Here is a 14702-nt window from a genome sequence, read left to right as displayed (position 1 = left end):
CCGGCCCAAATTTGTCCCCGCAAGGGAAGCTGCGCCAGGGTGCACGTGTCAGCCCAACAGCCAAACGTTTTCCCTGTTTGATCGCTATTCTTACCTGCCACTGCCTTGCCTGCCTTGTCCTTCCCTGTCTTGCGCAGCGCGTGCTGCATGTAGGTATGTAGGTATTGAAGCTGCGAAAGAGCCCAGTTGCGTACCTAAGGTAAGTTGGTAAGGTAGGAAGAACCAGGCAGTTGCTTTCCCGCAGCTCGGTTCTGCCTGACGGGATGGAAAGTTCATGTCCATGTCCCTCCTTCCTCCCTTGAGAGTCCCTTCCCCCCCGGTCCCCCGTCCCCGTCCATCTTACCACGAAAACAATTCAGAGCCCCAGAGCGGCGGCGATCTTGAACCCCCGAAAAATGCCCATCCGTCCTATCGTGCGTCTTTGACCCCTCCAACCCCCAGCAGCAACAAGGCCCAAGTACCCTGTCCACATCAAGTTACAGTCCGAGTACATTAGTTACATCATCAGCTCGCTGCCCGCCCAATCCTCCATCAACCAGCTGCACCGCACTCTCCCGTCGTCGCCTTCAACTCTTTCGACCTTGGACTTGTGTTTCTCACACATCCATCCCCCTTCGCCCACGCTTCACACCCACTAGACGTCGTCGACCCGGATATTTCTCTCCTGCCCACCGGCTACCCTCGCGCGCACCCTCTCGCTCCTCTGGCGCGCATATTGACCGAGTTCTGATCCTGCGCCTCCCAGCCTCGACTTGCATCCGCACGTATCCATCCGGTATTGACTCACGTCTTGGCTTCAGCCTACTTCTGCCTCGCATCTCTGTCTCTCTCGTATGACGATGCTGTGGCGGCGGCCCGCACCCAAAGTACCTTAAGTTATTAGTAGCCGTTGAACCCTCAACTCAACCTCGCCCGCGCTCGCAGTCCAACGCTAGCAACTTGAACTCTTCCCAAAGCCTTTCAACAACAACCGAGCTGGACGATAATTTGCGCTCCAAGTCGTTCACAGTCCAGCGCCAGCTCGTTACAGCCACTGCCTGCGAAGCCCGAACCCTTTGCTTGTCAGCAGCACACGCCACCAAAAACCGTTATATCTCTCCATCCCGTCCCATCTCCACACTTTTGTCCCGGGACATTCCTGCCCACAAAAACGCACCGTTTGATGTAGACTTCGGCCCCGAATGGCGACGGCGACCGCAGAGGCCGACTCCAAAGAGTCCTCTGCTCATCCTCAACCTCAACCTCAACCTCAACCTCAACCGCAGGCCCAGTCACAATCCCAGAACCCCGATCCAAAGCCATCCTCCTCTTACGGTTATCTGTTCGGCCCAGACAAGGCTCCAACACTGATTCTCGATGCTCTCCTTCGCGCCATCGCCCTACACATTGTACGTCCGCGCCAGTCTTCCCCGACACCTCAAACCCTGGCTTCCTCCACCCCGCTTCCACCCCCATGGCCAAATACTAACCGAACCCCGCCTATCTACAGATTCGCGATGTTGGCGATAGACATGTTCAAGCCTTGACCCCTCAAAAGCTGGCTGCCTTCTACAAGGCCGTTGGTGGTAACTATGACTGTAAGCCTGAATCCTCACCCCGCATGCAAAGCACCCCATGCTGACAGCTCGTCATTATAGCCCTATTTGTCGATATGCCATTTCCCGCCATATCCTACATTTGGCAGGTTACCGGCTGCCAGCACTCCATGCAGCCCTCCGACAACGATTTCGACGCGCCCTCCGTTCCGGCCTTGACTCTTCGCGGTTTTGTTCGATGGGAGTCGATCGAGATACTGCTGAGCCCCGAGGAACATGTACCTTTCATCCAACAGGCCGTCAAGAGCTGGAACCTGAAGCATCCCGAGACGGGCGAACCTTTTCCCCCAGACCTACCCGCCGATGCTCTGCCCAGCGAGCCAGACGCCGGAATCGAGAAATGGCACAAGAAGTGCGCTGAGAAACTGAGGAAGGCCGCAGTGCCAGACGAGGAGCCGGCATCACCAAAGACTGCCCCTAGTCGACCAGCAGAAAGAGACGAGCCGAGAGTGAAGGCAGCATACGTGCACGTCCGGAATCCCTACCCTCCGAAGGGATCACCGAAACCCTCACCTCCGCCTCGTGGTCCTCAAGCAGACTACTTTGTTCCGCCAGGCCGGCCACCAGTTGCTTACAGCCATGTTCCTGGGGGTCACTCCGCGAATCGGTACCCCCCGTCTCGCCTCAATATTCCCCAGAGGACCCCGGACCAAGATCGATTCCGAGGACAAAACTCTCCTGACGACCGTCGACGCCGTAGCTTTTCTGACTACCCATCCCCTCCACAGGATCCACTGCACGCCAACGCCGAGCACCTGCATCCCAATCGACCACCCATGCAACCTCGCCGACACAGCCAACCTCGACACTATTCTTCGTCCTCAACGTCTGACTCTGAGGACGCGGGGAGTCCACGATCCAAACGCCGGCCTCATACACATCATTCAAACGAGCCCCCGCCACCTGGCTTCCGTCGCATGGGTGCTCCCTCGGTACCCCAGCCGCCACCAGTCACTCGTGTACATCGTGCGGAGCTGAGACCAGAAGACGCAAGGCGTCGTAGTATACCAGTGGTAGATGGCATCCGGGAGAAAATTAGTGAGAAAGTGGCGTCTATCCTTCCTACTGGTCGATCGCCAGAAAGACATCGAAGCACCTCCGGTCGCCGAAGCGATCCGCCATCTCGCCGTAGCCGAGAGCACTTGCCTTCTTCTAAGCTCAACCGCAGTTGGCCTGACATAGCGTCGGAAGACTCGGAGGCTTCGGACTCAGAAGAAGACCGCCGCCGCCGATTCAAAGCCCGAGAACGTAAAGAACTGGAGGAAAGAGAGCAACGAGAGAGGGAGAGAGCCAGAGAGAGAGATCGCGGTCGAGACCGAGATCGTAGACGCGAAAGAGAAAGAGAGAGAGACCGTGAAAGGGTCCCGGAACGCGAGCGTGACCGCGTCGTGAACTGGGAGAGAGAAGAAGATATGGAGGCTCGTAAGCGAAGAGAACGACCGGTCGTACGGCCCGAAGCGACACGCCGAACGAGTAGTCATGCCGACGTGGATCGCATGCGAGGAAGGCCCGAGCCCCCATGGGACCCTCGGGATCCCCGCGATCGGGAACTGAGAGACGATAGAGATAGAAAGCGGTGGAGAGAACGCGGGGAAAGCCCGGTCATCTCTGGCGTCGGGGGACGACAATACCCAGCTCCGCCGATTCGGAACTAATCCCATCATGAGGCGTACTGAGTTTAGCGGGTTGTTTTGAGCGACTTGAGGAGATTTGGATTTTGGCTGGGTAATTTAACTTGGGATATAACGGCATTTTCGCTTCCACGTATGTATAACTTGTTCCTCTGCAGACTGAAAGTCGGAAGAGTGCACACAGGGCAATGAGACATGAAATCACTACATCGTTTGAGATTTGCAACAGCCTCTTGGTCATCAATACAGGTGACAGCTTAGGTACACATACAAGACGCCTAGACCATTCTGGCGGTTGTTTTTATTGCCTTTCCCAATGCCATCATTTCATCATAACTCTCCTCATCCCCAAGAAACCTTGGTGTCTTCCGTCAGAGTTCTCCAAGTCGGATACCTTTCAGTTCCAATCATCGATAATCGCGGCGGCGCGGCGGGGGATTCCACTCATATACTTGAGCTTGGAGGTCCACTCAACCCCAGTGGGAGGCCAGGTAGGCTCCGGGACGTAGTCTCCATCATCATCCTCATCGGCATCGGGCATATCCGAGTCTTCGCTGTCGTAATCAGACTCATCTTCAGCTTCCTCAACTTCAGTCTCCTCGTCTTCAGTCTCTCCACCCTCTCCCATGTTGCGATCAGAGTTCTCGGGAGGCGTGTTCCACGAGAGATCCGCATAGAGAGCGCCATTGCGCTGCACCAGGCGCGGAATCGTAGACATCATGTGACCGTGGTCCGAATCGCTGTTGCTGCTCTTGGGGACGACACTGTCATCTCCCTGGTCGGAATCCAGGCTCGACGACGAAGGATGAACATCACCCGTATCCGACGACTCGTTGCTCTCGGAGACGTCGCCTTCATTGTCATTGTTGAAGTACGGACTCAAGCTCATCGGCGAAGGATACATGTCACCCGGGTCCGTATAGCTGCTGCTGTCGGAGACGTCATTGTCATCGCCGCAGTCGGAGCTCATGAACTCGTCGCTCAAGTCGAAGGGCGCCTTCTTCTTCTCGTTTGCGCGGGCGAAGGCGCGGAACTCCTTCTCAAGACGCTCGCGTCGAATGCGGCGGGCGATGGCGTTGTCGTTCTCGTCGTCGTCGGTCCAGTCTGACCAGCCGGCGAGGGGGGAGAGTTCGGGGCTCACTTTCTTGTCCTTGGGCTGTTCGTTCTTTCCCATTTGCTTCAGCTTCTGCTCGGGCTGAGACTCGGTCGGGGTCTCATTCTCAGGCTCCGACAACTTCTTCAGGAACGTGTCGAGGTCTTTGGTGAAGAACTGGAAGTCGCCCAGCTTGTGGCGGTCCTCGGGCTTCGTGGGAGTGATCTCCGTGCCGGTGCCGGTGAAAGTGAAGGGATCCTCGATGGACATGCGGATTTCCTCCGAGTCTTGGGTTCCTCCATTAGCTTGGCGGCGGCGGCGGTCTTGACGGCGGGCGACGCGGGTGTGGTAGGGGCACGTCTCGCCGTTGCGGGTGACGATGCCGGTTGTCTTCTGGCAGAGGGGCGAGGCCGGGCCGCGGACGCACTTGTCGTAAAAGAGGGCGTTGAGGACGCAGCCGCAGGCTGTGTAGTGCTTGTAGACGCGGCGACACATCTTGGTCTTTTGGTACGTAAGGTATGCTGCAGTACTTGTGTCAAGGGGCGAGGGGTGCCTGTTTGGTGAATCGAAACTCCTTTTTTTTGTTCTTCTTTTTTTTCTGTCTCTTGGTTTCGTCGGCCTTGTTTCGTACGCTGCTCCGTATCTTCTTTACAGAATTTTTCGTAGCTAGGCAATTTGTTTCGTTTTGCTGAAGTGAACAAAGTGAAGCTATCGTGAGCAAAGGCCGAGGTGAAGGCTAGCAAGATCTAGAAGCGGTGAGCTACTTCCCTTTCTAACAAACAAATATTGTTCCACACCTGGTATTGACTTACCTTGGATTTGGCAAAGCCTAGAACAAGACAAAAAAAAAAGGAGGGTAGAAGTGAATCACACTTTGTTGCTCTGCCCCTGGAGCAAGTTGGTTCAGCTTCGAGTTGGTGCTTGGATCACCACTGCTGCCCTTTTCTGAAGGTGAAGAGGAGAGTGGTGAAGTGGACAAGTAAAAGGGAGATCAAATTCGAGAGGTGGAAGGAAATAGGGCACAAAGTTGGATATGAGCCCTCTTTTGCGCTCGGAGAAGCTTCTTACGATCGGGGGACGCGGGTCCATTGTGACCAAGGGGGCGCTCAAAGGTTTGGAAGGTGGTATCGTAGTACGTCCGTGAGACGGGGTGAAGCAGAGTACTTCTACTCACTCTCTCATTAGGTATTACGTAGAAGAAGTATGATGTGAAAGATCTAAGACATATCCTCTCTAGGATCAAGGCTATACCCAAATCTCTAGAACTCTGATAACCATGGCCCAACTCTGGTGATGTCTAATATTCAACCTTCAAAGAGATTAAGTAAGTGAAAGGAGAGGCGATATCCAGCTCCCAAACTGGTAGAACCCATATAGAAAAAACTTCCAGCACCCCTTTCTTGGGGACCAAACCCATCTCAAGATCTCACCTTCTGCCCCCTTTCCAGATCCCCCCTTGGCTCTCCTCATCTTCCTTACTTGTGTCGTCGCTCGTGACCAGCCCTTGCTGCGTAACATGCTCCTGGTCCAAGCTGTACTTCTTTACCGTCACGCTGATGAGCATGCAAAACCCGCCAAACGCAATCAAGCTGATCCAAATCGCCCGTAGCGCATCGCAATACGCCTCCACCAGCTCCGTCCTCGTAGGGTCGCCCTTTGGCATCCGCTTAATCACCTCCACCACAATCGTCGCGTCACGCGAGTACTCCTCCGCAACATCCGCCAGCGAGGGGATATCGAGCAACCTATTCCGAAACGCATTCTGGAAAATGACGCCCGAGACGGCAACGCCAACGGATTGCCCAAAGGTGCGCAGGAACGAGTAAAAGGCGGCGGCTTGCCCGTTGAGGGCGGGTTCGCAGGCGGCTTGGATCGAGAGCGCCATGGCGGGGAAGAGCATGCCCGTGCCGATGCCGATGGGGATGTTGAGCCAGATCCAGGCGGGGACGGTGGTGCCGGGACGCATGAGGCACATGAGGCCTGCGCCGAGGGTCGTCAGGGCCCAGCCGGCCCACAAGGACCAGCGGTACCGGCCTGTGACGCCGGCGATGAGGCCGACCGCCATGGCGGATGGTGCGACTGTTAGACTTTCTGGGAGGGCGCCGACGGCGGAGATGACGACGGAGTAGTCCTTGACGGCTTGGTAGTAGAGGACTACGAGGTGTAAGTTAGCTGTGAAGGGTCTCCAAAGTGTTGAGGCTGCCAGGAGAAGGCTTACCAAGGAAGTAGAGAATCGACCAGAGAACCATGCCATGGAAGACAGTCATGATGTAGTTGGCGACCATGGTCCAGTTGCTAAAGATACCCTTGTCGATCATGGGCTCCTGCGCAAACTTAAGCTCCCAGATCCCAAAGGCCACAAGAACGAAGACACCCAGGATCATCGGCAGCAGACACCTGAAGGAAGTCCACTCGTACATGACACCGCCTGTCGAGATACCAAACAGGAAACTCGTCGAACCCGCCGTGAACAGGAAGCTACCGAGCCAGTCGACCCTCTTGAGCTTGGTGCCTATCTGGCCCGGCACTTTAGCTTGCTTGAGGAAAAAGAAAATCATGACCACGCCAATGGCAATGATGGGGAGGTTGATCCAGAATATCCACCGCCAGGAGATATTCTGCGCGAACCCAGCGCCGATCAGGGGCCCCGTGACGGTACCGACGGACCAGACGACCGACAGCAGGGAAAACCACTGGCCCCGCACCGCGAGCGGGACGAGGTCCGTGATGATGACCTCGGTGAGGGCGAGGATCCCGCCGCCGCCAACGCCCTGGATGGCCCGCCCCGCGATGACGACGTAGAAGTTGCTGGCAACGGCGCCGACGATGGAGCCCGCGGCGAAGAAGGCGGCCGAGACGTAGACGAGGGCCTTCCGCCCAAAAATGCTACTCAGCCCGGCGACAGTGGGCTGTAGGACGGCGCTCGCCAGGAGGAAACTCGTGCCGGACCAGAAGGCTTCGAGGGCGGTTCCGCCGAGGGCGAGGCTCATTGTTGGTAGAGCGACGGATAGGGTTGTTGCGTCAAAGGCGACGGCTAGTGCGACGGCGCAGAGGGCGCCGAAGGCGAGGAGGAACTCCCTTGAGGGTTTGAAGACGACTTTGCCATTTTGGTCGATTTGTGTGGTTTGTTTCTCCAGCACCACTGCTGGTGTTTCTGTTTGTGTTGTAGTCATTTATAGAAGGGTGATTGTGTTCAAGATTGGGGGTAAAGAGGGTCAAGACTGGATCTAATTTGTGTTCAACCAGTGGTATATTTCCTTGTTTTGAACTGTGATAGTAAGATGAGTCCTCTTCAACCATCTCGTGAATCAGTGACGGGCCTTTTTCATAGCCTTATATGGCATTCACTATGCCCAAGCCAAGGCTAAGTCGGTCACAAGAGACATTTCACCCAACAGGCCCGCTCCGTTGGTAAGCCTTACGCCGGTGCGGCTCAACCACCGTCGAGGGCACGTTGGCAGGGCGCCGTGAATGGCATCATGGGCGACCGAGTGCGAGCCGGTCGCCCTATCATTACAAAAGTCCTGATTCACCACCTACGGTACGCAAAGTCCCAGCAAGTCATAGTCCGCCGCCGACGAGCCAAGTCCGCAAGACACGAGGGTAGTCCGACTGGTTACGTACGACCGGATTAAGAACCGGCTTAGAGGAAATTGCGATGTTTGCTTGCGCAAGTTTTCTTCGTCTAGACGTGCTATTGGGGTGCACCGGGTTGAGTCGGCCGAAATGTTATGCCGAAGGGAGCGGGAGGCTGACCGGCATAACGTTCGGGGCGTTGTGGGGCCTAACCCGGCCGAAGGATTCGGTGCACTGGCCAGCACCTTAAGGTCATGGTGCTCATATGTTCTTTTCCCATACGGGTACATTAGTAAACGATTGAGAAGGGACAGAAGAGTCTTGAGGTAATGGACGAGATAAGATCTGCGAATGATCAGCGGAGTTGCGCCATTGAAAGTGATTCCGATCCACTGCTTCCAACATCCCAAGCAACATTTGAGGTGGCGCGTCGGATGCTCTCGTAACTTGTAAGTCAGACTTGCTCAATCGTCTTCGCATCCGGCCCCACCCGAGTCTTATCCGCAACATCTCGTGAGTTCTTCGTGTCGGTCTTTTGGGCGAAGAAGAGCTCGGGTGGTGCTGATTTACCTCCTGATCTTCTGCGCCCAGGCGACTTTGAGGCGTGTACACGTCCGGCTTGTGGCCGGCTATCTCCGAACCAGCACGGTCATGAAAGATGATTGGTCTGCCAGATCAGAAATCGGGATTTGCATCAAGCTGTCCCAGCTCGGGCTTTTCAGGAACAAGAAGAATTCACCGAGTAGCCGAAAGTTGAAAAATTCACCAAACAAGATGGGTTCCTCTCACAAATGATGGCCGATGTAGTGACTGGGCGACAGATGCCGCGCTTGCACAAGTGACACCGAGACAGCAGTTCTCGAAGCTTCAACAATGACATGAGCGCTCAAAGCTCGTTTTCGGAGATCGGAATTGGTCGACAATGTCAAGGCTCGCTTGTCCGGAAAGTCAATGGGATCACCCTGCCAGCCAGGCAGCCGTTTACCCGAAAGACTGGGATAGTGAGCGCCCGCTGTGAAAGTTGCCCAAATCCCGAACGGCTTGTCCTGACTGGCTGTGTGTTCTCGACAGCCTTGGAACCTGATGGGCAACGCTCCTCTAACACAAGCCGGGTAACGACGAAAGCGATGGTATATCTTCATCGTGCCAAGCAGGCGAGTGATGTTCGTTCGGAAGAGAAGACAGGTCGCTAGCCTCATTGCCGTAGATTTGATTTGTTGACGAACTGGCATATTTCCCCAGAGCTCTTTTTGAGCCGCCTTGGTTGTTGTTGTTGTTGTTGTTGTATTTTAACGCCCTTGCGGCAGACCTCCCGAAGGGTATATGGCGTGGAGGGCCGTAGGCCTATAGCTATCACTAGATACAGTCCAGCTCGTCCTCCAAATCGTGCCCAAAGGCAACTATGTGTTTAACCTGTCTCTGGGTGCCGCTGGCTTGCCCGAGACAGTGCTATGGTCGTCCCTAGAACGCAATTCCGCCAGTATCTCCTATCCTTCGACCCAGAGCCCGCAGGCTTCTGGTTTACACAAAGTTCCAGTAACCGTCCGGAGTATATCGTAATAGGTAATACCGCCACAAGGGAAACCACAAGGGGCAAAACCTCGTAAGACTAGGTTGTAGGGCTTGCTGTTAGGTTCTGTAACGAGCATAGCTGTATATAGCCGTGGCTATACATCGCTACCCAATGGTCGTTTCGTGTCTTCGAGGGAGTCTTCGATCGTTTAAGGGGCAAAGGTGCTGAGAGAGCGAAGTCGAAAAGTCGGTCGGTGATGTTCAACTTGGGCCCGGAAGCGCCACTTGCGCCGGGAAAGAAAGTCGCCCGTCTCCTTCGGGAGGCTAGATGGAACCTCTGCTCCCTGCCCTACCAGGAAGACTTCGTCTAGCCTGCGGAAGGCGAATTCGAGTCGACGGCGGCTCGTTAGGTTGAATAATCGTCGGCTCGATTCGAGGGGAAAATGTGCGTTGTTAAGGGTTTGATTAGCGTATAGCTAATCCACCCCAGCGCGCAGCGGCAGACCGCGGGGACTGGGGCCCCTCCTTAGCATGGCACTAACAGCCCGTGCCAAGCTGGAGAGATGTTTTGTGGAGGTTGAGCCGCCTTGGTTATCCTAGTAGGATCGTCCGATTTATGGGGGAAAGTATAATCAAAGGTAAATTGCCGAGAGCCACAGAGGCAACAGAGGGCAAAAACTAAGTGTCAAACTTGTCAGAGAGAAAGTTGTCTGGGCGAAATTCTCCGCGCATCCCAGCGGCGTTTTGGCAAGTCAAGTCAAATGGGCAACTCCCGAAGTTTTGACACAAGGAAGACCCAGCCACGCCCTCGAATATCAATTTCTGAGAGCGCAATCACATTCCATGGGAGCTCACTCTGCGCTTATTTTGACAAGCTTCATACTAGGCGAAGAAACTGCGCAATTCTGAACTGAGATGCTCGGTTTCCTTCGTAACCCATCGACGCGGTTTTTCAGTTGGAAATATGCGTCGAAAGGTCGGTTCGACAGGATCCGGAGAAGGCTGCCATGGACCCCTAAGCCCGGGAATTCCTGGTAAACTTGCGCATCCTCGTAAACATCGATGACCCTGACAGATTGACAACGACAGCTGAAAGAAGGACTTGAGCATCAGAGGCCTTGAACCCCGCCGGCGGGTCGTTCGTTTGCGGGTTTCTCGGAACGAATTTGATAGATGTCTTGGCGCCGTGTTCCTGTCGATATGTAGACTTTGAGACTACAGCTGTCTAGACTGGCGGATCACAGCCGCACTCAAGGCCCATATTGCAATGCAGCTAGAAGGCTTTGACGGTGCTTGCAGACCGGGCCTCATCCCATTCAGGGTTTCGATAGTGTGTCCGCCAACTTGATCACATTATCCAATTCCTCGCTACACTTGGTTGATGAAAAAAAGAGCGCATTGAAGATCCGCCAAAGTCGCCCTCGGACCCTCAGGTAAGAAACCAATAGCGTATAGATGTCAAACGGCGTAGACAGGTTGACAGCCCCGAATACGGAATACGGGATAAAGAGAGTTGCCGCATCAGTGCATATTTTGATGCATGTCAGTCTGTGAGACTATCCAAGTGCACCGTCAGGCTGGTGACCATTGAAATGGATGAAATGGATGAAATGGATGAAAGGTGACAGTTCGTTGAAGTCAGAAATAAGCTCGCCGCTTCCCCGACGTTGAAGTGGAGAACTGGTAGATCATCGTGGAGGTCCACTAAAGCTGAGAGAACGTCAAATGGATCGTCCTCGCTTCCACTAGTGCCACTTATATAAGCAAGCTGGTCGGTCATGTACTCCGTACATATACCTCAGTGGATCTCGACTGGGAACTTCAACATCCGTCCATACTTGCCCAAGACAATCAAAACGCAACACCAGTGTCACATCCCTCACGACTCTTGATAGACTAAGAGAAATCTCTTTCGGGCATCGCCGTAATCGATTTTGCCAGACCAAGTCGACGTATTAGTGTGGATCGAGTGAACGCGTCGACGTTCTGTTAGGGCGCTGCTCAGACTGGACAATGATCACCACGCAAGATGCCGAACGGGTTTCTGTGTCATTCGACGGACTTCAATAATTGGGTTGGAGCCCGTTTCCATCACTAGATTCACTTCTGGAATTTCCCGTAAAGGCCGACACCCACGACCGAATTTCCTCTTTGGGAGGTCCACGATCGGATGAAACGATCCCATCAGCCACGATGACGAATGGATCTGCCGTTACTTCAACCTGCTTCCATTCTCGAGCCGGGGTCGGAGCCGGAGCCGAGTGCAGTATGCCAGAGCAAGAACCCTTGCATCATGGTCAGCGGTAGTCGATACCAGCGGCGGCGCGTCATGGCGATCAGACTCTGCCGACTTCTTGGTATGAACCATTTACGTTTGATTGTTTAGATTGACAGTACTCTCAACGGCTTTCTAGTGGCCCGTCACGCAAACCTTTCGCACGGCAGTTGGTGAAAGTGTCCTACAAGGCCACCACCACGATGCAGCGCACATACGCACACGCAGTCCCTGACACCTGTCTGAGGTGCCATCCATCGACCGGCTTGCCGAAGAGCCGGGTTCTTCCCTACATGATCAACACAAGGACCCCAGCCGTTGTTACCCTCTCACGGTACATTTCGTTTGCCGTCTCAAACAATGTACGCACGAGCGGATGGGGCCACCCTTGATCACCATCATCGACGAATCGTCAGGGCTTAGCAGTGCATGAAACAAACCTTCCGAAAGACCAGACAGCATAGGCTACAAGCTGCCCAATGTTAAGACTACCGAGATCGTCCTCCACCAACGGCGCGGTACCGTTTGATCATTTCGAACTCTTGTTATTCGCCAGCGCGTCGAGTTGCTGCCACAGAGTTTCGTAGAGCGTCCCATCGGTGATCCAGCCCTTCCGCTGTTCTTTTTCCGAGCAGGCATACAGCATGTTGACTCAGCCTTAGAGGACCCGTATTCAATGAAGGAAATGTGGTTCTTCGCTATGACATAGGAGCTTCTACCCCTCTATCCCGCTCACTTTCTCTGTTGTCTTCTCTCGTATGTGACTCTACAATCGGCCTCGGGAACTTATGCTTTTGTTCCGAAAACTTGTGAAAAAGAGCTTGACCCCTCACAGCCCCCCTTCGGAACGACCTCCTACGCCTTGTTCTACAAACCTGCTTTGCAGTGCCAACACTGCCCAATACGATTATGGTGAACACGGGAAAGCCTTCGGGCGGCTGCAAGCTGTGTAGAGCCAGGAGGATCAAGTGCGATGAGGGGAAGCCGTTCTGCATGAGGTGCAAGAAGTCGCGGCGGCAATGTCCAGGTTACCGAGATCCGTTCGAGGCCAACATTCGCGACGAAACGCAAGCGACCATCAAGAGGTTCAAAAAGTCGAGAGGCGAGGAGAGTTCCGACGAGGAAGGCAAAGACATTGCGCCCGTTTGCAACAAGCAGTGCTTGAAGACGGTTGCTGGTCCGAAATACAAAACGTTCGATTACTCGAATCCCGCCGCTTTCCCTTACTACAATGACGACGATACAACCGAAGAAGACGAAGACATTCCAGCGTCTATGTTCAATTCGCTGGATGAGCAGGCCTCTTGCTACTTCCTTTCGGAATTCATCATTGTCCCGTTTACGCCCACGGCCCGAGGGTACTACCGCTTCCTTCCTCGGTTCCTCAGCGGAACGAACGTCTCCAAATGTCTCTCTCAGGCTTACAAGGCTGTCTCTCTGGCTGCATTGGCCGGCCGGCGTACGGTCAATGCCAGTGCTGCTCTGTTTCACGCACAAGGTCACTATCTACGGGCGGTTCGGGCCGTCAACAAAGCTATAATGGACCCTGGAGAGGTGCTCAATGACCAAACTCTAGGGGCCGTCCTGATGTTGGCCTTCTACGAGGTAAGTCTGTTGATCTGAACTTTTGAGAACTACGAGCTAACAAGTGACAGATTTTAACATCTTCTCGAGACTCTATCGCCGAGTACACGAACCACATGAAAGGTGCGGCAATCATTGTCAAACTCCGGGGCCAAAAGGGACTCGAGACACCGGAAGGCGAAGAGATGTTTGCAATTACCCGAAACCAGTGCCTCTCTATTCACTGTCTCCCAAACTCCCCTGAGGTGTCCGAATTCACATGGCTTCTGCACCACGAATGCCGGGGTCGGATGCAGCATGCTATTGCTAGCATGGACATCCAGAGCAGTCAGATTCGGCAAGACGTCGATCGAGTTCTCGGAGCGGGGGACCGCAATCCGGAGACAATCCAGAAGGTTCTCGATGCTCTCAAGCGTGCTCAGGCGTTGGAGGCCAAATTTCGCAAACTCAACAACGAACCAAGCCCGCAGTGGAAAGTCGATACCGTGGAGTGGATACTGGAGCGATCCGACGACGAACTCGATACGACGTACACTTTCCCAGGGCCTGTGTACGGATTCTTCAACTTGCCTCTCGCAATCTTGCACGTCGCCACCTGGTGCTGCCATCTGATGCTCACCACGACCATTCTGCGGTGCATGGCCTGGCTTGTGTCTCCCGACGACTACCGGATGGGCGAGGAGTATGAAGAGCTGAAACGCTCGGCTATCCTGCGAATCGAAGATACCATCGCTTCGACCCCTTTCTTTTGCAGGTGGAATGGCTACGGCGTGGTTATGGCTCAGTTCCCATGCGGCAACACCAAGCCAGATGACCCTTTGAAGGGTGCTGCTGGACTGATGGTCTTGTGGCCCATGGTCACGGCCTGCAGCAGCGACTTTGCGACTCCCAGACAGAGAAGGTTCTTGAGGGGTCGTCTTAAATATCTGGCAGAGGTTGCTGGTATTAGGCAAGCCAACGTCTTCTACAACGTAAGTAGTAGATCATGTCTCGACGGCGATGACGAATGCTAAAACTTGACAGATGCACGATATATCTTCTCCATCCCGAGAGATCGAGCGAGACCGCAGATCCGGAGTCCATTCATCTTCTGGGGCGGACGCTTTGCTTGGTATGCCCTTCTGATCACACACATACATACAGACGAGATGAAACGGTCATTTCCTTCCTCCAGCGAGACGAGACCAAGCGACTGTTTCCATCTTTCCATCTCCTTCGTTCGATTCACATACTTTTGCAGCGCCAGCGTCAGCGACTTACACAATTTTCTTGGACTTCAAACTGTACAGAACTTCTTTCACGTTTCTACATACGACTGTTACGGCCAAAGTTGCATTTGGTACGGTGTACATCATCCGAGAGGCGGCCTCTGGAGGCTCCGTCTCCCGCGCGGTGTTGGTTTTCCAAAAGACAGATGTTGTTTTCTCTCTCGGTTC

General features: G+C 54.3%; 4 protein-coding genes across 4 annotated transcripts; 2 read left to right on the top strand and 2 right to left on the bottom strand.

Annotated features, from left to right (window-relative positions):
• Positions 1 to 1181: 1181 nt before the first annotated feature.
• Positions 1182 to 3250, top strand: BDP81DRAFT_461417 (uncharacterized protein; the record flags this gene model as incomplete). The annotated part of the gene is made up of 3 exons (XM_060593767.1): positions 1182 to 1388; positions 1490 to 1577; positions 1638 to 3250. The coding sequence occupies 3 exons, from the start codon at positions 1182 to 1184 to the stop codon at positions 3248 to 3250; spliced, it is 1908 nt and encodes a 635-aa protein (XP_060444655.1).
• Positions 3251 to 3623: 373 nt separating this feature from the next.
• On the bottom strand, positions 3624 to 4814 carry BDP81DRAFT_394697 (uncharacterized protein; the record flags this gene model as incomplete). The annotated part of the gene is made up of 1 exon (XM_060587995.1): positions 3624 to 4814. One exon carries the CDS (start codon positions 4812 to 4814, stop codon positions 3624 to 3626), a length of 1191 nt encoding a protein of 396 aa, XP_060444654.1.
• Positions 4815 to 5465: 651 nt separating this feature from the next.
• BDP81DRAFT_375259 (major facilitator superfamily transporter) lies at positions 5466 to 7575 on the bottom strand. The gene is made up of 2 exons (XM_060586713.1): positions 6538 to 7575; positions 5466 to 6473 (listed from the first exon to the last, which is right to left on the bottom strand). The coding sequence occupies exons 1-2, from the start codon at positions 7490 to 7492 to the stop codon at positions 5746 to 5748; spliced, it is 1683 nt and encodes a 560-aa protein (XP_060444653.1). The 5' UTR covers positions 7493 to 7575; the 3' UTR covers positions 5466 to 5745.
• A 5016-nt stretch (positions 7576 to 12591) lies between these two features.
• Positions 12592 to 14391, top strand: BDP81DRAFT_321005 (uncharacterized protein; the record flags this gene model as incomplete). The annotated part of the gene is made up of 3 exons (XM_060584575.1): positions 12592 to 13287; positions 13338 to 14237; positions 14290 to 14391. 3 exons carry the CDS (start codon positions 12592 to 12594, stop codon positions 14389 to 14391), a joined length of 1698 nt encoding a protein of 565 aa, XP_060444652.1.
• Positions 14392 to 14702: the final 311 nt, after the last annotated feature.

Source organism: Colletotrichum phormii (assembly GCF_030913505.1).
Source record: "Colletotrichum phormii strain CBS 102054 chromosome Unknown BDP81scaffold_11, whole genome shotgun sequence".
Classification (NCBI taxonomy): Eukaryota; Fungi; Ascomycota; class Sordariomycetes; order Glomerellales; family Glomerellaceae; genus Colletotrichum; species Colletotrichum phormii.
Note: the sequence above shows the minus strand (reverse complement) of the source record. Positions and strands in the feature narration are given on the sequence as shown.